This window comes from Mirounga leonina, unplaced genomic scaffold, assembly GCF_011800145.1.
Source record: "Mirounga leonina isolate KUSES-001 unplaced genomic scaffold, KU_Mleo_1.0 Mir_128, whole genome shotgun sequence".
Taxonomy (NCBI): Eukaryota; Metazoa; Chordata; class Mammalia; order Carnivora; family Phocidae; genus Mirounga; species Mirounga leonina.
Window position 1 is genome coordinate 2,293,233 of NW_023270320.1, and position 22,469 is coordinate 2,315,701.

The 22,469-nt window shown below is 43.7% G+C and overlaps 1 protein-coding gene across 4 annotated transcripts in view; it reads right to left on the reverse strand.

Moving 5' to 3' along the window:
• Positions 1-22,469, reverse strand: part of IKBKB (inhibitor of nuclear factor kappa B kinase subunit beta) — a 60,933-nt gene that overhangs the window by 21,657 nt on the left and 16,807 nt on the right. For all 4 annotated transcript variants that reach the window (XM_035003950.1, XM_035003947.1, XM_035003949.1 and 1 more), the window contains exons 5-7: positions 21,867-21,936; positions 2,095-2,183; positions 951-1,040 (exon numbers count right to left, since the gene is read on the reverse strand). In XM_035003950.1, coding sequence (XP_034859841.1) covers positions 951-1,040; positions 2,095-2,183; positions 21,867-21,936 — 249 coding nt within the window. The remainder of the gene's footprint in view (positions 1-950; positions 1,041-2,094; positions 2,184-21,866; positions 21,937-22,469) is intronic.

The following is a 22,469-nucleotide window of genomic DNA, read 5'->3' on the forward strand; positions in this document are numbered from 1 at the left end:
AGTCTCTTGCTAGGCATTTCTTGACTTACCTGTGCTGCTTTTCACAACAGCCTCCTTACTACTCACCCACTATTTACTTGTTCAGTACAATTCGTTCTCCACACTGCATCAAGAATGATCTTTTCAAAGGGTAAACCCAATTCCTCTCCAAATTAAAACCCTTCAATGTCCTTCTGGCTCTCCATGGACTACATCCTTTGCTTCAATTTCCTCTCCTTTCCCCTACCTCCAGCCCCTTGCATCTATTCGTCCTTCGGTCCCAGACTAGGTGAGGTCCTCCTAATACATATTCTTATAACACCCTGCACTTCCCCTTTGTAGTACTTGTCACAATTTTAATTTCTTAGTTATCTGTGTAAGTGTGGGGTTAATGCCTGCTTTCTCACTAAACTCCAAGCTCCTAAAGACCAGGGAAATGCTTGTCTTCTTTACCAATCCATCGCCAGTTCCCAGCACAGTGCCTGGTAAACATAGACTATACTCAGTCAGTATTTTCTGAATGAATGAGTGACTCAAATAGAACACCAATGAATTCAGACCAAATAATGTAAAGAAGGGGTGGGGGGCTCAGAGCTCAGCTCCTTCTTGGTGGCCCGAGACATGTCATGGAAACTGTGGCTTCTACAAACCAGCATGAATCTAGTTTAAACTCTTTATTTTCAGATAAAATACTAAAGCCCAAGATGTTACGAGATGTGTGCGAGAGCACACACTAGCAAAGCCCTTTTGACATCAGAGAAGATGACCATATCTTTCCATTGGGCCTCCACTGGCAAAAAGTGCTGACTTGAACAGAGTATGTCTCTGTCATACAACAATTCCTATACATCTGGGAAACCTCTCAAGAGCTGGCAAGATTTTGATGCTAGAAGGCAAGGACAGAGAGGAGCCGCACACGTACAGCCATCAGAGAGCAGCTGATAAGCAAACATGTAAACCCCATCGCTTACCAGGTATTGCAGGGTCCCCACAAAGGAAGTACAAAGACTGCCCTGATCCAGTTCCTTGGCATATCCTAGGTCAATAATTTTGTGTATTAACTGAAAAAGAAGGAAAAATCGGAGGATTATGAGAATACACTGTCCTCCTATAAGAACAGATTGCTGACCAGAGCAGAGGATATTCTGAATTTCCCAGGTGGTGTTAGATCCTGAATTCCTAAGAACCATCAAATACACAGGAGACTGCCTTCAACATGGCAGATAGAGGGCAAGAGAAAACATACACGGTAAAAATGCTGAAAAAAGGCACATGTTCTCCTTTGCTCTGCAACTACTCACCAGAGGAAGGTCAAAATGAACGGACTCTGCACCAGCCCTCAAGATTGCTAAACCTGGACTTGATGAGGTGAAAGATCTCCTCAGTGAATACCCATAGTTCTCAAATCTTAGAACCACTGGCAAGAAAGAGTATGAACCGGAACCAAGGTGAGCACTAAGACAGTCATGGGTCAGGCCCAGAATGCTGATGGAAGCTCCACCAGAAGAGACTGAGTGGCCCGCAGGTTGGGTTACTATATTCCACTCGGCTGAGCCCTTGCTTGTCACCCCCAGCTAAACAAACAAGGCTATGAAAGGGTACAGCGCCAAGCCCCATGGGGAGGTAACCGCCACACCCAAGCAGGAGGGGCCCTGAGGAGGGTCCCAAAGAGCTCTGGGGAGACTGCAGGCTGGGCCAGGCTCTACGGGCAGGTGTCAGCTCCAAATGCCTCCTCTGTGTCACATCCAGAACCAGCTGAGAGCTGGTTTCCAGGTTAGCCTCAAAAGCTGTACTCTCGAACACAGAGAAAACAAAAAGTCTATTTCTCAGAGGGGCTGGTCCCAAAGGCTGGGGCGGAGGTGGGAATAGAAACATTATGTTCCTTATCAGATTCCTGCAACTTGGGCAACAATGTGATCCATTCAAATTTGCCTCCATCTGCAAGCAGGAGTTTTTTGCTGAATTCTGTTTCAAATCAAAAAGTGTTCACAGAGAATCAAAGCAAACACAAAGTCAAGGAAACACAAACATAAACAAAGACACAAAGGGTGTTCTTTCTCTGCTAGAGCAGCTCCCCTGAGGCAGTCCCCAGGACTTTCCAGGAAGGTGACTCACTCTTTGCTCTCCTTGCTGCAGGACGATGTTTTCTGGCTTTAGATCCCGATGGATGATTCTGTTTTCGTGAAGGTATCTAAGTGCAGAGGCTGAGAGGGTGGAAAGGGGGTCAATTTTCATTAAACCTACAAAATGTGTTTCACTTCAAAATCGCCTATCCTGTAAAAGATGAATATTGTGTGCCCCTGACACACACTCTCTCAGCGCAGACTCAGAGGGAGGGACAGGGCCTGGGGCAGAAGCTCCTGGGGTGACGTGAAGGGGGACCTGGTTACTCGAGCAGAATTTGGAGACCACAGGAATCTGGCTTTTTCGCACGAAGTCACCAATTAGTCTAGAGCCATGGTTTCCAAACTGCACTGCCAGACCAGCAGCGTCTGAGCTTGTGAGAAACGCAAAATTCTGCGGTACCACCCCAGACCTACTAACTCAGAAATGCAGGGGTGACCCCACAATCTGTGTTTTAACAAGATCTCAGGTGATGCTGATGAAGTCTGAGAAGGGGAAAGTCTCTGGTGTAGAAGCTCAAAAGTCTAAACTCCACAGGGTGGGTAAAGGAGAAGGGCCTTCTGGGCAGAGAGCACTCTGGTCTTCTGATCTAAAGTCCACTGATGTCCGAGCCAGCTTCAAGAAAGAAGTGGAGAGCCCTGAAGAAGAGACTAGGAGCACATTCCAGGAATCTGACAGTTCAACACGTGTTTATTATGTGCTCAGTTCTCTGCTGGCTCTGGGAAGGACATAAAAGAAGAGGCATGACGGCCAAGAGCTCAGAATCCAGCTGGGAAGGAAGGAAGGAGCCTGCGCGACCCTGGCTGTGCAGAGATGTGAGCATGTTGTACGGGAGGGCCACGGCACAGAGCACCAGGGCTCCCGCTGCAGCAGGGCTCCCGCTGCAGCAGGGCTCCAAGCCCGATGTGATCTGCACCCATGAAAGAGGTTTAATAACTTTAACAGAAGTCCTAGCTCAGTGTACTACAAAAGAAAAAAATGGGGTAAATACTGGAAGGTGATAAAATTATCTTTATTTGATATGACTTTATGATTAGAAACTCAAGAGACTGGGGCGCCTAGGTGGCTTGGTTGGTTAAGCGTCTGCCTTCAGCTCAGGTCATGATCCCAGGGTCCTGGGATCGAGCCCCGAATCATGCTCCCTGCTCAGTGGAGAGTCTGCTTCTCCCTCTCCCTATGCCGCTCCCCCTGCTTGTGCTTGCTCTCTCTGTGTCAAATAAATAAAATCTTAAAAAAAAAAAAGTTTATGGCAACATGACGCTATACACAAAGTCAAGAGACAAAAAGTCTAGAAAAAAATAACTGCAACACACATGACAGCAAATATACCTAATGGACAAAAAGTTCTTACAAATCAGTAAGAAAGCAGCTCAGGAGAAAAGGGAGCAATTTACACAAGAAATGCAAATAGTGAACAACTCTGCACAAAGTTGCTTGAGCTCATGAGTAATCCACAAACTGCAAATTAAAGCAAAATGAAGAGTGGCTGGGTGGCTCAGATGATTAAGCGTCTGCCTTCGGCTCAGGTCATGATCTCAGGGTCCTGCGATTGAGCCCCATGTTGGGATCCCAGCTCAGCGGGGAGCCTGCTTCTCCCTCTGCCTCTGTTCATGCTCTCTCTCTGTATCTGTCTCAAATGAATAAATAAAATCTTTTAAAAAATACTTTAAAAATTAATAAAAATAAAACAAAATGAAATGCCTTCTTCCATCTCTTCAACCGGCAAGAATTTTAGATGAGAAATAAAAAGCATTTCCCTACATGGCTGAAGGAGTACAGATTGCTGTGCCTTTTTGGGAAATATGGCAATATCTATTAAGTCTTAAATGTACATATTGTTTGACCCATTATTTCCACCTCTAGTAATCTAGCTTATAAAGTCAAAAGCTCCATAACATATAGATAAGGATGCTTATTGCATAGCTTGGAGTAAAATACTTAGAAATGAACTGGAAGTCATCAATTAGGAACGGCTGGACCAACGATAACAGAGCCACGTTACAGCAGGCACTGGTCTCCAAATCTTTTACATTTATAGAGAACATAACTCAGAGATAATTCGAGTCAGAAGGATGTCAAAGATGGGGGGGGGGTTGTTTTAAAAAGGTAATAAGCAATGGGGTGCTTGGGTAGCTCAATCAGTTAAGTGTCCAATTCTTGATTTTGGCTCAGGTCATGATCTCAGGGTTGCGAGACAGAGTCCCGTGTCGGGCTCCGTGCTGGGGGTGGAGCCTGCTTGGGATTCTCCCTTTCCTTCTCCCTCTGCCCCTCCCTGCTTGCACTCTCTCTCTTAAAAAGAAAATAAAATTTAAAAAGGTAATAAGCAAAGACAACACTAAGATGTTCAACAGTGAGGCTTCCCTGTGCTGCCACGCCCCCCTACACACACACACACACACACTCACACTCTCTATCTCTCTCACTCACTCACTCATCACACCAGACAGAATGTAGGCAAACCAGGGATGTGGGCATTTTCTGTCTTCTCTGCAGAGCGGGAGAAGGCCTTCCACAGAAACCAAGCTGTCAAACACACTGCATAAAGACTTTCATGCTGAAGGTTTCCTGAAAACACTTCTGAAAATCCAACCCAGATAAACAAGTGACTTCCATCTTACTAGGGGAGTTCCATCGCAGAATATTAGGTTAATTACGAAACATCTAATTACATCTGCCCTTTTAACCCAGGCTTTGACCATATAGTTCCATATTTCATACTTGTTCCTTATTTTTCTTTTCTTTCATAACTGAATACAGAGGACTGGCTTAGGTCCAATGAATGTCCAAATGAAGTGAAAGTCATGCTGCAAAACATTCCACTCTATCTTGTTCCCAACTGTATTAACTTTTTTTTTTTTTTTAAGATTTTATTTATTTATTTGACAGAGAGAGAGACAGCAAGAGGGAACACAGGCAGGGGGAATGGGAGAGGGAGAAGCAGGCCTCCCGCAGAGCAGGGAGCCCGATGCGGGGCTCGATCCCAGGACCCTGGGACCATGACCCGAGCCAAAGGCAGACGCTTAACGACTGAGCCACCCAGGCACCCCCCAACTGTATTAACTTTTAAAGACTGATGCTTCTGGAGGTGCTTGGGTTGCTCAGTCAGTTAAGCGTCTGCCTTCAGCTCAGGTCATGATCTCAGGGTCCTGGGATGGAGCCCCTGCATCAGGCTCCCTGCTCAGTGGGGAGTCTTCTTCTCCCCCTGCCTCCCTCCCACCCTACTTGTTCTCTCTCTCAAATAAATAAATAAAATCTTTAAAAAAAAAAAAAAAGACTGATGCTTCTGACCAGCACTTTCATTTGTTTTACTAATTTTTTTTTTCTTAGAGAAAGAGAGAGTGCAGGGTGGGGGAAGGGGCAGAGGAAGAGGGAGAGAATCTTTTTTTTTGAATGGATGCTTGAAAGCAATTTATTCTTTTTTTTTTTGATGCAGTGTTCCATGATTCATTGTTTGTGCATAACACCCAGTGCTCCATGCAGAACGTGCCCTCTTTAATACCCATCACCAGGCTAACCCATCCTCCTACCGCCCCCCTCCCCTCTAGAACCCTCAGTTTGTTTTTCAGAGTCCATCGTCAGGGAGAGAGAGAATCTTAAGCAGACTATGCTGAGGCTGGAGCCCGACGTAGGGCTCGACCTCACAGCCCTGAGATCATGACTTGAGCCAAAATCAAGAGTTGGACGCTTAACCGACTGAGCCACCCAGGTGCCCCTGTGTTTTCCTAATTTTTATTAAAGAATCAAGGCAAAGTATAGCAAAACATTCGAATAACTGCACAAACACCACCTTGCACGCAGGGATGGTGCAACTGAAGCAGATCTCGTGGCTGGCTGTGAGCCCTGCGTGCAGTAACTCAACATGTGTGCACACTGACTGACTCACAACAGGCCCATTTTGGTATCTGACAAGAGTGTCAGGGCATGATCTCTAAAAGTGTGGGCCTGTTGCTCCAAACAGAATATATGAAAGTTAAGACAAACTGTGTTTTGAGCAAGTACATACACCCAGGCTAACATAACTCCTCTGAAGTCAGGTGTGCGCATCTCATCGCATATACCATGGGCCACAAGCTGGGGAGACGTCCCAAGAAGCCCCCCAGTGATGGAGAAGAACAGTCAGATCAGCCTGAAAGCACTATTCACTACACCGGGCTGATTAGGAAATATCATTTGATCTTTGGTGAGGAGGGATACAAGCTGGTAACTAATCCTCTGATTACCATTAATAGCTGTCTATTTATGTTTAAGCAACTGTGCATAACAAACTTTAACCCTCGTCTCAGGACATTTGTTCTCAAATACCTTTGTCAACTTAATATTACGTCCGGAAATAAAGAATTCTTCAAGTATTGTTATATGTAGTTTGTTGGACTGAATAAGATAGTCGAAATTTCGATAGGCAACAACTCTGAAACAGCTCCCCTTACTGAATCAGTCTGTAAAAGGCACAGCCTGTGTTGCATTTTACAAAATAGAACCTGAGGAGCAGTGTCACAGAATGAGTCAAACTTGTCTCGAGATGAGAGAACCTAATTTAATTGGATGGAAAAATGAGAATTTGAGATTAAGAAAAATACTTTTTGCACCTGAAAGTTTATAAAAAATCTAAACCCTTGGGTCGCCTGGGTGGCTCAGTCAGTTGGGCGTCTGCCTTCTGCTCGGGTCATGGGATCAAGTCCCACTTCAGGCTCTCTGCTCAGCGGGGAGCCTGCTTCTCCCTCTCCCTCTGGCTCCCCCTGCTTATGCTCTCTCTCAGATAAATATTAAAAAAAAAAAAAATCTAAACCCTTAGTGATAGTGATAATACACGTGTATAAAAACTGAAAATCATACCACAGTGCATAAAGCCTAAAAGTTAATTTCTCACATTCTAATTCTAGAAAAGAGTTGTAAGAAGTACTGACTCTTTGTGAACTTTTAAGCTACACAGTGACATTTCCTAGGAAAGACTGTAGAGAAGGTCCAGGTTAAGGGCTTGCCACAGGAGAACAACAGCCTTCTCTGTTATCCCTTTCAGGAATGGCAACCGGGTAGTTACCCCAACTTTCCCTTAGTTCATGAGAAGACATAAATATCTAACTGAAGAATGCTACACTCTGGAGTTCTTACTGATGAACCAGAATTTCAAATCACAGCTCTTACGTATTTTTTTCAGATTACAACCACAAATCAGGGACCAGCCAGGAGCAGCGAGATTTCCACGCAGAAAAGCAGTTTTGTAAGAATTGTATCGATGAATCCCTATTTACCACAGCCCAAATTTAAAGGGATTATTAAACTCCCTTAAGAACATTCTTGTTTGGGGCGCCTGGGTGGTTCAGTCGGTTAAGCGTCTGCCTTCGGCTTGGGTCATGATCCTAGCGTCCTGGGATCGAGCCCCACATCGGGCTCCCTGCTTGGTGGGGAGTCTGCTTCTCCCTCTCCCTCTGCCTCTCCCCCCTGCTCATGCTCTCTCTAATAAATCAAATCTTAAAAAAATATATATATATATTGTTTGGGATACATTCCGTGGAAAAGAAATGGAAAGATAAATGGACCAAAAAACTGAGAAAGAGATGAGAAAGGAAAGACAGTCGCCAACTGATTTAAGTCACCAATGACTAAGAAGTAGAACAGGATATTTGTTCACTCAATAAAAATTGACTGTGTTACAAAAGAAACAGGTCCAAAATGGTACCCCTTGTCCTAAGGCCACATCACCAACAGGGACTTAATACCAAACCTAACTGGGTGCTTGGGTGGCTCAGTTAGTTAAGCATCTGCCTTCGACTCAGGTCATGATCCTGGGGTCCTGCGATCGAGCCCTACATCGGGCTCCTGGCTCAGTGGGGAGTCTGCTTCTCCCTCTGCCCCTCCCCCTGCTCATGTTTTCTCTCTCAAAAATAAATAAAATAAAATCTTTTAAAAAAAAAAGACTCACCTAACTGCATTTTCAGCCTGTCCTAGTAATGTAATCTTAACTAGTCAGTCTAGAACTACCTGGTCAGCACTAGTGAGGTAATCTGCCTGATAGATCCCTGCTATCCCCCAAAGGAAGGTAACCTTACCTGAAACAATCCACCTCTTTGCTAGTGACTACCACGTCCCTCCCCCTTCTGTCTATAAGTCTTTCATTTTGTACAGCTCTTTGGAACTCCCTTCTGTTTGCTAGATGGGATGCTGTCCAATTCATGAATAGTTGAACAAAGCCAGCAAGATCTTAGGAATTTACTCAGCTGGCTTCTGTTTTCCCAACACATTTGGTGACAACCGTGGGATCCGAAGGAAACTTCTGATAACTTCAGGAACAACAAGAAACACAGGCATGGTACCCTCGAACCCTTCAAGTTCTCCTTTTTGCTGTCCAAGGGCCATTGGTAAGTTCCTCTTGGTTCTGAGCTCGGCTCTTTGCACTAACTGGCAATAAGATGGCTCCCCACCTAACTGGCTTTCCACAGTTCCCCATTTGATTGGAATCCCTAGCTCTTGGTTCAGTCCCCAGATTCCACCTTGGGAACTGCTGGCGGTTCAGTTCACAGTTCTCCATCTGTTTAGAATCCCAGCCCACAGTCCCCATTCTTTGGCGTCTGTGCTTTAGTCCTTTCCCCAGTCCCCAGCTCCATGTGGGGAATTGCTGGTGGTTACCGACCAGGGTCAGATTGGGTCCACTGTGATTTGTGTAGATGAAGGCTATTGTTAATCTCAGAAGCCAAAATCCACAAAACTAGTGGGCACAAATGAGCATGTAAAAGCTGTTAGAATGCATGCTACCTAACTCTTGAGACTCCTGTGTTTTAAATTGGTCACCTAACTTAAGAATAAATTGATTACAGGTTGGGTTAGATTGACACTAGGGCACCTGCAACCTTAAGAAAATTTCCACATGATGAGGTATCCCGTACAACACCTTATAATCAGTAAACCACCAGCACATTCCCCTTAGGTATTAAGTTGATTTGATTCCAAGGGAATCGAAGACTTAGCTAAAAAAAAAAAAAAAAAAAGAAAGGAAAAAAGTCCTTAAATTCCAAAGAGTTGAGTGCACTACCTTCCAGCAACCTGCTTATTTAATGACTAAGAACTATGGTTTGGGAAGCTATAAATATCTACAAAAATGACAAAATCTTACTAACTAAAGACAACCTAGAATTACAATGACCAATATGGGGAACATTTCAATTAAACAAGATACTTTATTGAAGAAGTACACTTAAACGCAAGGGTTCCCCAATCAAACAAATAGAACGGGATACCTATTTTAATAGATGCATAGAAGCTTTCAAAAGGTCTCAAGATTTCAAAATAGCTTCATTGAAAGTTCCACTGCAGGGCGCCTGGGTGGCTCAGTTGGTTAAGCAACTGCCTTCAGCTCAGGTCATGATCCCAGGGTGCTGGGATCGAGTCCCGCATCGGGCTCCCTGCTCTGCAGGGAGCCTGCTTCTCCCTCTCCCACTCCCCCTGCTTGTGTTCCCTCTCTCGCTGTGTCTCTCTCTGTCAAATAAATAAATAAAATCTTTAAAAAAGAAAAAGAAAAAAAAAAGAAAGTTTCATTGCAAAAAGGCTAATGAAAAATCAGACACAAAAGGTATCTAGAACAACACCTAGGGGTACCTGGGTGGCTCAGTTGGTTGAGTGTCTGACTCTTGATTTTGGCTCAAGTAGTGATCTCAGGGTTGTGGGGTTGAGCTCCGCACCGGGCTCTGTGCTGAATGTAGAGCCTGCTTAGGATTCTCTCTCCCTCTCCTTCTGCCTCTGTCCCCCCACCCTGCTCGTACACACGCTCCTCCCACCCTCTCTCTCTCAACAAATAAAAAATAAATAAAACACCTAGGTCTTCTGCATTGCCTCCTCCCAGGGGTGCATTATCAAAAAACTGGCTTGGAAATCAATGTTTCATTGGCAATCAACTGGGACACTGGAAAAAAGGTTTTCTCAAAGGTTTTGTACATGTCCTTCACATATTTGCCTCCGAAGGAAGGCCCCCAATTATGAGACTCTGAGGGATTTTCTGGTAAAGTGCTACATTATTCCCTTAAACAGCTAAGGGGAAACTGAAATTAAAACTAATGAAAATCCTTACCAAATTCTGGTAGACACAGGAGCTACACTCTCTACTTTAAACCCCACTCAGAGTCTATAGATGGGATCCTTAAAGACTGGCAGAAGCCAGCTAAGCTGAGAATTCTTACTAGAGTCAGCTCTTCCTGATATCTGTTTCTAGTACCCAGTGGAGAGAGGAAAGAAAAGAAAATATCTTTTGCATCCTCTCTGGGGAGGCCTCTTGAGTCCAAAGGATCGTTCAGTACTGCCAGGAATATTTACTGTTTGTCCCAGCTCCAACTTGACAAAATATTTGAAAGGACATTTTTTTTTTCCAGGTAATCTCTATACCCGACATGGGGCTTGAACTCACAACCCTGAGATCAAAGGTCGCACACTCTACCAACTGAGCCAGCCAGGTGCCCCTGAAAGGACTTTTTAAAAATAACACTGTGGTCAGAAGTTGGCCAAATTGGAAGCTGATATTCAGAGCCTGATAGGCATTTTTTTTTTTAGGCCTTCTCCCCTAAACTAAAATAAAACTATGTATCCAGAGGGAAAGAAAAAAAACTTCTGAAGCCCTTGCAGAAGGATTTGCTAAACATTCCAAAGACAAATGGCTCTAAATCTAGAACACAGCAATCTTTTGATTTTAAGATTTTTTTTTTTTTTTTTTTTTTTTTTTGTGAGAGAGAGAATGAGAGACAGCATGAGAGGGAGGAGGGTCAGAGGGAGAAGCAGACTCCCTGCTGAGCAGGGAGCCCGATGCGGGACTTGATCCCGGGACTCCAGGATCATGACCTGAGCCGAAGGCAGTTGCTTAATCAACTAGCCAAAGGCAGTCGCTTAACCAACTGAGCCACCCAGGCGCCCCAATCTTTTGATTTTAATTAGAAATCTTCTCCTTGATATATAAAAAAAAGCAAATTAAAGATAATGTGGTTTAAATGGGTAAATCAGTCTATGTTATCACTTAAGTTTCAGCCCAATTCCTTGAGAAATTAAAAGCAACTGTCCTTGCCTTACAAATCTTTACAAAACCAGAAACACAGCTCTAGAAACAATTCAAAGCCCACCTATCCTTTTTACCAATCCCAAAACCTCCCCTAGTTTTCTCAAAAGTCTTGTAAGGACTGTGAAAATTCTGACTTTGGGGAACAAAAGTACTTCTTTTTTTAATCTTTTTTTTATTTTTTAAAAATTTTATTTATTTATTTGACAACAGAGAACGAGAGAGCACAAGCAGGGGGAATGGCAGAGCTGGAGAGGGAGAAGCAGGCTCCCCACTGAGCGGGGAGCCTGATGCAGGGCTTGATCCCAAGACCCCAGAATCACAAACTGAGCCGAAGGCAGACACAACCGACTGAGCCACCCAGGCACACCCAAAAGTACTTCTTAGAGGAACTTGCACTCTTTCCCTGAGCCTTTGAGAGGTAAATGCTCTACCTGCTTGTCTCCAGGAACTCTTATCTAGACCATCCCCAATTCCTAAGACTTAAGAAAAAAGCGGGGGAGGTTATTTACAAATACAAATTGCTGTAGAAGCTCCCATGTCCCAAATCTGGTCCACAGCTTCCATACATTTACTTTTAAGGACAACTACAAATCTTAAGTGTCTTCCCCACGGATATTGGTAGAAAAAGCTTTAAGCATCTAAGTAGATAACCTTATTTCATCTGCCAGAAATCTGATTTGGATCCAAATTCTCTTTTATAAATTAGTGAGTTTTGCATTATCATACCCATCTTATTGCTACAATTTTAAAACGAAAGCTATAAGGGCTCTGTTTGCATACGTCTGTATATTTATGGGTGCCTATACGTACGTGTGTTGCAGATGTGTGGTATATTCTTCCTCTGAATGGTACTGCCAAAATTCATATGCAAAAGGGCTCTATTTAATTGGCTTAAAAACAAACAAGCATTTATATGAAGTATTCCTAAAATTCTCAGAAATATAATAGAAACTAACCCAAATGCCTTTCAGGTTCATATGTTCTGGGAAAATATTCAGTATTAAAGTTAATTTAAGTTTGTTGGTTCAATTAAAACAGACATGTCTTCAGTGTTCTCAGCATTAAATATGATGCAGACATAGAACATTTATTCTACATAGTTTTACAAGTCAAATAACCTGATATTATCTATATGATAATATGATATGAACGTATGATATCTATATTATATCGTCAACAGGAAAAATAAGAGGATGATGGCTGACTTTGTCTAATGTCTCATGAAGTTTCCCTGGGTAGTTTAAACAAAAGCATATGCTTCTAAATATATTCATACATTTGCATGGTAATGAATGTTGGTGTAACAGGCAGTTCACAACTGCTTACGTCTTAGTTTTCACTATAAAGTTTCTAAGGGTTAAAAATTCTAAATAATACATAATCAAAGCTACTGGAAATGATAAGAGAAATATCTCTGTACGCAAGGAAAGCAGGGTGTGTGTTTTTGGTAAAAGAAGGTATGAGGAACAGAGAGGCATTTCTGTTGAGGGAAAAGACATTTTGTCTTAAAGTGAGGCTACTTATTTCAGAATGGAAAAGAGGAAAAACACAGGACAAAATCTGAATGTAAAAAAGATGTAGAAGGTTTGTAAAAAAGGAAATCTTGGGAAAGGAATTTTATGTGTGGTCAAGTTAGCTAAGATTAAAATGAATTTATTTGAATAAAAGAGGAGTTTTTTAAGATCAAAAATAAGCTGGTACAAAATTAGAATTTGGTTTTTCTCTGTTAAAAGGACAAAGTTTTCTTGGACTATTGGTCTAAATGAAGTCTTTCTGACCTTGAACTATCTGATATTTTGCAGAGGGCTCCTGGAACATCTCAAAAGATTTATTCTCTCCATACAAAAGGGTGTGGAAAACTAATTGGGCTTATTTGCTATGTTAAATTACATGGAAAGCATTGTCAAGTGGGGAGTAATACTAAGCTTTCTTTATTCTGTACTTGTGTGGATTTGTAAGTGTTCCAGAAATTGTAGGAAATTCCTGGAAATCTACATGTTCTAGAATATTACCAATGATAATTCCAGTTATTATCCTAAAATGTTGTATATCACAGAAATTACTAAATGTCCTTATCAAATGAACTCTCATCAGATTTTTAACAATGGGCATTTTTAAGTCTTTGTCACTTGCAGAGAGTTACTGTTCTACTCTGATGCTCTTAAGAAAGTGTTTTTGTGCAAGTGCTCCATCTTCAAAGAGAACAGGTTTGTACTCTGGAAAGAACTTTGGCGAGTACAGGTTTCTGATCACTTTAAGATCATAAAACTGTCCTCAGTAAGAATTCCGAGAACTAATGGAAGAACTGGATACAAGCAGAACAGATGTTAATTAAATGACTGAAAGACCAGAGGAGGAGGATTATGACTTTTTGTTTGAAACACTGCTGGTTCCTCAATGTTTTGTTTTTCCTTTCCAGATTTAAGGAAACTTTTTAAGCTACCTATGACTTATAGCAATTTGATACTTTGTAACAAAAGTATGAACGAAACCTTTCCTTTTTCTCCCTGCCCGATCCCTCCAGAATCCAGAATCTCTTGAGTATTCTTATCATGGTAATATAGTTAGGTATCTGTGTAAGTTCAGTAAGACTCCATTCTCCTTGTAACAGGACAAAATTAAAAACATGGGCTATATTACCAAGGACTTGACTGAAATGTCACATTTAAGAAAGATGTTTAGGGGCGCCTGGGTGGCTCAGTCGTTAAGCGTCTGCCTTTGGCTCAGGTCGTGATTCCAGGTCCTGGGATCAAGCCCCGCATCGGGCTCCCTGCTCTGCGGGAAGCCTGCTTCTCCCTCTCCCACTCCCCCTGCTCGTGTTCCCTCTCTCGCTGTGTCTCTCTCTGTCAAATAAATAAATAAATAAAATCTTTAAAAAAAAAAAAAAAGAAAGAAAGAAAGATGTTTATAGACTCAGATATGACGGGACAGTTTAAGGAACTGTTTGGAAAAATTACTTGGTACCTTGCTTATAAAAGGTTCCTAGGAGCCTTACCAGATGAGTAAGAAAGGTCACTTCCTAGCAGGCCCAGAAACCTCAGGATATTTAGGGGAACCTCGAGGAGAGAGAAATTCACCCAAATTATTGGTACTGCAGGTAAAATCTGATGGTAAGTCCTTGGAGTGGCTTCCTGGCCTCAGAGGCTTTTAAGAATTCGATCTGATTCTTTATGAAAAGTTCCACAAAGTAGTCTTAAAAGGAGCTTATATGACTAATCATGATTCTTGCTGCATTTATCTAAGTAATCAGGCCAAGTTGAATGCAAACAAATCGGTTTTACTGCAATTATCTTTAATTAAAAAATAGGGGTAACTGTAGAGAAAATTTGTTTGCACTTTTGTAAATATTAGATTCTAGTCCTGTTAATTTTCTTTGAGGTTTTGTTATATACCCGTAAACTGGACTGGATCCTGAATTCTTCTAGTTTCTTCAAATATCTAGCTATGATTCTCCAAACTAACGTTTCTAATTTTCTCCCACCCTTCTGATTTGGAATCAATAAGGACAGAGACTGCCCTTGAATCTCCTTTGAAGGGACTACACTAGGTCCTCCTCACCACACAAACGGCAGCCAGACTTCACGGACTTAGGTCCACGTCTACCAGTTAAAAAGGGCTCCTTCAGACTTCAGGGACTACACACCAGCTGAAGATCTCAAAATCAAATTGACTAGGAAGAGAAATAGCTAACACCAAAGTAGTCTACTTCCACCCAAGCCACCAGATCAAGACTTCATACTTTAAACATGAAATCCTCTCTTCCTCCTTTTCTGCCCTTTACTCTGGCACTGGCCTGGGAAGAGAACACCGTCCTCTGTATCTTGCAAGCCACTGCTAAGGTGGGTAACCCAACCGCCAAATAACTGTTGGGCAGGCCACAATGGTGGTGATTGTGCAGTTCTGCCTATCACAAACATCCAATTTCCAATGTGTCAGTTTCTCTAGAACAAACTCTGCCCCCTCTCTATTGTGTCAGACTCCCTAACCCCAGGGGGCCCATTTCCTGGTCCCTGGTTAACAATCCCAAACCCAGGGAACCTTGCATCCAGGCTCTACACAAAGAAAGGGACACAAGGCAAGGGTAATGAGAATAAAAACCGCCTGTGTGGACCACAGACCCCTAAATTTCACCGGCCTCCATGCCAGTCCCGTGCCATAGACTCAAATGGGAATTACCAGGAGGCATTCAAAATTAGCTCCCTTCTGCAGATCCTTGCTTTCCCAGTTAGGGGTACAAATGATCAAGAAGCTCTCCTGAACTCTTATGGCAACAGGTGCCCAACAAAAATCCTTAGACTCTGACCAAAGTTGCGCTCAATAAAAGGACAGTCCTTCTTGATAATCCGGCAGCTGAGCAAGGTGTCTGTGCTATGGGTGACAGTGCTTGCTGCCCCTGCATTGACACTTCTGGGGAAGCTGGAACTCAGCTACATAAAACCACTGAACTAAGCCGCCTGGCCTAACAAAGGGACTCAACACAGTCATTCTTTATTGAATTTTGATTGGCTTGGGCCTTGAGACCATGGCTTTGAAGTGCACTCTAGACATCAGGAATCACCCTGCATATAATAATCACAGTCATCCCCCTGGTGCACTGTATTTCCTCAAAAAGTTGTAAATGCATGTTCACTGCCACTAGCCGCCAAATGATCGCCGTAAGACTGGAATGTCAAAAAAGGAATGAAGAGAGTTACTGACTGAAAAAATGAGAACCTCAAGTCGTGACCTGTGAATACCACAGAGATTCGGCAAGAGCTATAAGAACTTCAGAGCAGTAGCTTGGAGTGGCGCTAATGCCTTAAATTTTGATCACATCTCTTAGTTAAGCTGAAAGTCTAATCAAAAGGGAGGAATTGTTAAAAAAAAAAAAAAAGAGAGAGATAAAAGGCCCAAAATGGAGTCACTTGTGCTAAGCCCACGTCACCAAACTGAGACTTAATACCTAACCTAACCATAGATTCAGCCTCTCCCAAGAATGTAACCTTAGTCAGTCTGGAATTACCCGGTCTGCACTAATGAGGTAATCTGCCTGATGGGACCCCTGCCATCTCCAAAAAAAGGTGACCTTACCTGAAACAATCCACTCTTTACTAGTAACTTCCTTGTCCTGCCGCCTTCTGCCTATCAAAGCCTTTCATTTTCTACAGCTCTTCAGAGCTCCTTTCTATTTGCTAGACTGGACACTGCCCAATTCATGAATCACTGAATAAAGCCAATAAGATCTTTAAAATCGACTCAGCTGAATTTTGTCTTTTCACATTTCATACTACTATGTGCCAGTCACTCTGCTGTCACTAGACTTTCCAAACAAAACATATCAGAAGGCCCCGTGTGAACACATGGAGAAAGATTTCATCCAGCTGAGGGTTTCTTGGCTAAAATAGCCCCTATGATTAATCAGCAAGGTTAACAAGGCAGTCACACTGAGTGCTGAGGGAAAAGTGCACAACCATTCTCGTTCGTTCAACAAGTACTGATAAGGTGTCTTGTATTTCCTAGGTATTGTGGGAAATGTGCCACTGAAGCAAGGCATTTTCTTCACTTACTGCAGAGTCTGGCCAGCAGCCCCCGCGCCAGAAGTCAGTCTCCATGGTCAAGCACGGGCAGAGATCCCACAGCGATAGCAGAGACACCAAGTACCAAGTGCAGGAGGCGGCGGGCGGAGGAAAGCCATGAGAAGGAGAACCACTGTGAGTGACAGGTCAGGGCAGGTCTACAGCCGTGTCCTGGAAGACAGGAAGGCTTAGGGTCGCGGGGGAGGTGTAGGAGCAGCATTCTAAAGAGAGCGGCCATGTACGAAGGGTAGCAGGAGGTTGATTAAGGGGGTTTTGAGAGCCATATAGATGCTAAGTTGGCAACAGTGGATTGAGAGAAAGTGAGGTGAAGAGGTCTGGCCTTGAAGGATTATGATAAAAGTGTCCTCTTCAAAAGCATGGAAGATGGGTGAGTAAGATGGGGCTAGGGAGGCCGGGTGAGGGATCATGACAGTGATTTGCTCGGACACTGACATAGAGCAGGCAGTGGGAACAGAGAGGAAAAACGGGATATGTGACACAAAGGAGGGCTGAAAGGATCTGGAGCCTTTAAATGAGAGGGTATGGAGCAGGAAGAGGGCAGGTTCTAAGAGACGAGATTCATGTCTGGGTTGCCGATGGGAAGATGGGCTGGTGACACAACAAAGGGATGCTGGGAAAGGATCTGGCTTAAGGAAGAAATCTAGGACTTCCATTTGGTAATGACTTTGGGAGAAGTACACAGACATGGGTATGGAGTTGACGATAGAGCTCAGGGTTGAATACACAGACTTTGGAGAGAATATGGTTGATAAAGATGTCGTGAGAACAGCCTGGCAAACAGAATACTGGAAAGCAGTGGGCAGTCAGCCCAGGTGCAGACAAGGACAAAGGGGATGGAGCAGGAATGAACAGAAAGCATCTAGACAAAACTCTGGTGGAAGATGACACATTAGGGGAGAGGTGAGAGACACCAGGCACGCGGTCAGGCTGGGACAGTGGAGAGGGTGTCAAAGACATTCTGGAGTGCCCATTCTGAAAACCAGCCCCCTGAATAATAAAAATGAAATATTTAGTTAGAAGGGACCTTAGAGACCACCTAGCTCAACCCCTTCATTTTAAAGTTGAGGACATGTAGGCCCAGAAAATTACCAGTTTTCCATAGAGAAGAAATGAAAAAATAAACAGACCAAAAGGTCCTTGCCCAAGGTGACAGAGCTGGGAACATGGAGAAGCCAGGACCGAAAGGCAGTTGTCTTCTATTATTACAAAGTTCACTTATGCTTTCCAACATACTTTATATACCAATGATCTGAATTTCTGAGATCAGGTAATCCTCCTGTATTATAAATCCACAATTAGACAGAAACACTAAATAGAGAGGCCAATTTTCTGATTCATAGATGAAGTTCTTTTCCCTAAAGCCCTGTATTCTCTTTGAAACCCTCTCTGCTTTTTAATGTTGACATACTGCTGCCTGAGAGGAGGAGCTCCAACAGGAACAGAGATGGTGACTCTGAGAATGCAGCACAAATGAGATGGGGAGTGGGGTTCCTGAAGGTTCAGAGGACAAGATGGTCAGTCACCACAGTGAACTGGCAATCCGGAGAACCAAGGAAGATCGACTCAGACTGAAGACCCAATAAGGCCATGAGATCACACAACTGGGACCACCCAGCTGGCCAAGGCACAGGCAGGTCCCCATCAGATGGTGGAGACATGGGCATGTGTCCATCTGTCCCTCAACCTTGTTTCAGGAATTTGTACCTCTGCTGGCAAAAGGAAACACACTCCAATATTTTCCAAAGGATAATGAGCAAGACTGTTTAAATAGAGTCCACTTAGATGTAACTTCCTTGAGCTATTTTAGGGTTATATGGAAATCCAGATCATTTCCGGCTGCATCTGTACCTGTCTCCTGATCTTTTACGAGCACAAGAGAATTTGTCTAGGGATGCCTGGGTGGCTCAGTCAGTTAAGCACCTGCCTTCACCTCAGGTCATGCGGCTCAGGCCACATCGGACTCCCTACTCGGCGGGAAGTCTGCTTCTCCCTCTCCTTCTGCCCACGCCAACGCCCCACCCCACCCCCCGCCACCACTCGTGCTCACTCATGCGCTCTCTCAAATAAATAAAATCTTAAAAAAAAAAAAAAAGAATTTGTCTAATATGTCTAGCATGTCCTGGCACATGCTCACCAGGCAACTGCTCATTTTCTCATGTGTACTCTGTAGTATCTTCTTGGCCAATATAAAGTTCATTGGAAAAATCTTTTCTATTATCTTGATGCTGCTCTGAGTAGGCATCTCTGTAAGGTTAGTGGTGCAGAAGAGGTTTTATGTTAAAACAGGTTTAATCCAGAAGAGAAGATTATGAATTCTGGACCCCGTGGTCAAGGGTGTGGCTCTGCCCCTTATCTGAAGTCGACTCAGCAGAGAACAGCAGTGGCAACTCCAACAAAGGAAACATGAGGCCAGCACTTGGAACAAACTGGAACAAAATATGCTCAGGAAATGTTTCAGAATACAAAAGAGTTATATTAGATGAGCTCCAAGAAAAGCTTTTGAACTCTCAGTGGGGAGATCCTTGCAAAAGAAATAAATGTGATAAATCTTGTACACAAATCAGAAATGGGAATGAAAGTAAAATACAAGCTTATCAACAACCTCCGCAACCACAATACCAGGGGATGTGATTGCCTCCAAAAAGTGACTGACACAGGAACAGGTCTGAAAGGTAACCATTTCCAGGAAGGGAAGTTTCAACAAGGGAACCAGCAGCCTGGCTTACCAGATCCCAAATCAGGGTGACTGAGGTTTTTCAAAAGGGATGCTATTAATCCAAATCCAGAGGAGGAAGGAACTGAGAATGGAACAAACATGTGCTAGCGGCACATGATGCTAGGGGCAGGAGACACTGTGCTGGCAGCTGTTGGTACAGCACCTCATTTGATCCTCGTAACAATTCTAATGAGGCAAGTGATAGTCCCATTCTATAGCCAATAAAACAGATGTTCTCAAAAACTAGGTAACATGCCTAAAATCACAGTGCCGATGAGCGGAGGAATGGGCGTTTGACCTGGGACTGTTTATTATCTATGAACTTTTTTTTTTTTTAAGCAGGTCCTTACTTATTTTAATTTCCTTTGGGATTTAGGTCATTCACTTGACAGATATTTACAGAGAAGCTGCTACATAAGATACCACTACTGCAGACGCTGGAGATACAGCAATGACTCAAGTCTCTACCTTCAAGAATTTAATTCTAGTGCATTAGTACTTCAAAGCCTCATTACTTCCAATTTAGGGTCATGAAGAGGAAAGAGAGGGAATCAGTGACCTAAAGAATTTGAATGTTCATCCACCTGTAGGAGAGCTGAACTACATACGCACTTGGGCACTTATCAGCATTCATAATTCTGACTTACGTGGGACTTAAACACACACCTACAACTTCAATACATAATGACGGCTGTCACAACAGTCAATGGTAACTGGATACAAAATGTGCCCAGTCCAAAGAAGACACGACCAGCAGAGGCACTATTAATATCACTACAGAGTCACTTGAGGAAGTAAAAGTTATATGAGGAAGTAGAATGTTCTGTGTACTCCAGCCAATAAAGACTTTCTTAATAACTATTTGCTGAATGCACAATCTCATCAGTGAAAGAAAAATATCTGAGAGAATAACATTTAAAAAAAATGAGTTAAAGCTCTAACCAGAAAGAAAGAAAATAAGTTTCCCATGAAGAGCAAAAGAATATTCCCAACCTACTAACCTGCCTTTAAGGGAACTCAACATAGAATAAATGAGTAATCTGGTCACTGGGGTAACAAGACAAGTATTGTCTAAGCAAAATTTGGCTTGGCGAGCCATGTGGCAAAGTAAGTGTCAGGAAAACAGGTGGGACTCTTAACCTATGGACTAGATCCTCCAGGCAAACAAAGAGGGCCCTTCCGGCAGACCCACCCAGGCCAACTTATGAAGGAATCAGCCTGGCCGGTGGTGGACACCATTCAAGTCAGATAAAACTAGTGCAACATCAACTTGTCCTCACGGTGAACTCCATCCAAAGGACAAAGACATGGGAAACAGAGAGGGAGATGGAATTTTCTGCGTCAGATTGCTTGGATCCTAACTTGATGTCATTGCTGGGCTCTCCCTGCCTTCATTTCCTTCTTGCCCACCCTCTATGAAAAGTGGCGCAGGGTAAGGTAGAGGTGGACCCATACCTATGAAACAAAGCGTTTTAGAGACTGGAGGCCCACGTATCCTTCCAGGACAAAAGTTAGAAAACACAGGTTTACAAATGTGGCAAGATGGTAATGACTGGTGAACCCAGTTGGAAGGTATGTGGGTTTCACTGTACTACTCTTTCAACTTTTCTATACACTTGATATTTTTCTAAAAAAAAAAGTTTGAGCAAACGAAAAGAAAAAAACATGCAGCTTCAAAGAGCTCGCAAGGGAGAGGGATGAAAACTGTATCAGTGCCCACGTCTGGGGGCAAACACTCAGTGATAAGCTCTGGATAACTTTAAACTTTAAACTATCAACTTGTACCAACAACCTCGGAGATTTAAAAAAAAAAAGAGGCTTGGATCAGGCCCTCTCTCACGTCTGAAGGCTGGAGCCATGTGCTAACCTGCGGAGACCCCCGTCCACGTTCCCTCCAGAGCAGGCAGCAGGTTCCAGAAGACTGCATCTGAGCTCTGTGATCTGAGGTCACTCTTTTCCCTGACCTTCTCAGAGACAGTGGCAGACACCCTCATCCAAGTCCGAGGACAGTAAGAGCACCAAAGGATAAAGCGGGAGCAGTTTTTCCTATGCCTATAACTGGCAAAAGAACTGCCAATGTAGAAGTGGAAAAATTAGTTGCCAAGGGATGAAATTCATTCAAATGACAACCCATTCCATTGCTGGCCATTCCAGGAAAGTAGGGAGTGGAGCTTTTTAATGGGAAGGAAATCTGTTATTCTATATACACCACAATTCACTTCATGACCTAGTCCGGAAGGAAGAGAAATCTATTTGAGTTCAGCACCTGCCTGCTAGTCCCCTGTTGACCTCCCCATTCTGTCTGTGCCCCCTCAACCCCACCCTCTGGAGGGAACGGAGGACCAAAATAGCTCCCCTCTGTGCTCCGCCAGGACTCACAGGCGCACCACAGACTCTCCCCGGAGGGCACAGCCTGACTTCCAGGGCTGGGATTTACCAATGTCACTCAGCAAGGTGAGGATGGCTCCTTCCCGCAGGCCACAGCAGTTCTCAAACTGGTTCAGGTACTGTCAAGAAGGTGAGAAGAAGCATCAGAGTGAGCGGTCCCTGACCACCGACAAGCCCACAGTGTGATTTTCCCAGCTGAAGTCATCTGAGTGCTCACCCCAGCCCTGGGCTTTGGGGATGTGGGCTAATAGGTGGCCTGGGCAGGGAAGGAGGAAGCAATAGTGAGAACTCCCAGAAGAGCTCACATACTCACAGGTGAGGTGTCTGAGTCCTTCTGAGAGGAGGGCTTTTCAGGCTCACCTGAGCCGCAGTTCTGAGGGAGGCAGGCCAGAGGCCATGCTCCACCACAGTGGGACCACTGCTCCTGTGTCCCAAAGAGGGCAGGGTGGAAGGCACTCGCTGCACACCACGCTCTGACCGCTTCCCCAACGTGGCCAGTGGGGTGATGATGGTAGTGAGGAATATTTAATGAGCCTGGGACCCGGCAAACCTCTACACGGTTTAGCTCAGTGAAGCTCTACCTACGTTGTCTCATTTCATCCATCCCCCCACTGCCACCAAGGGAAATACTGTCGGAATTTGCACCTCACAG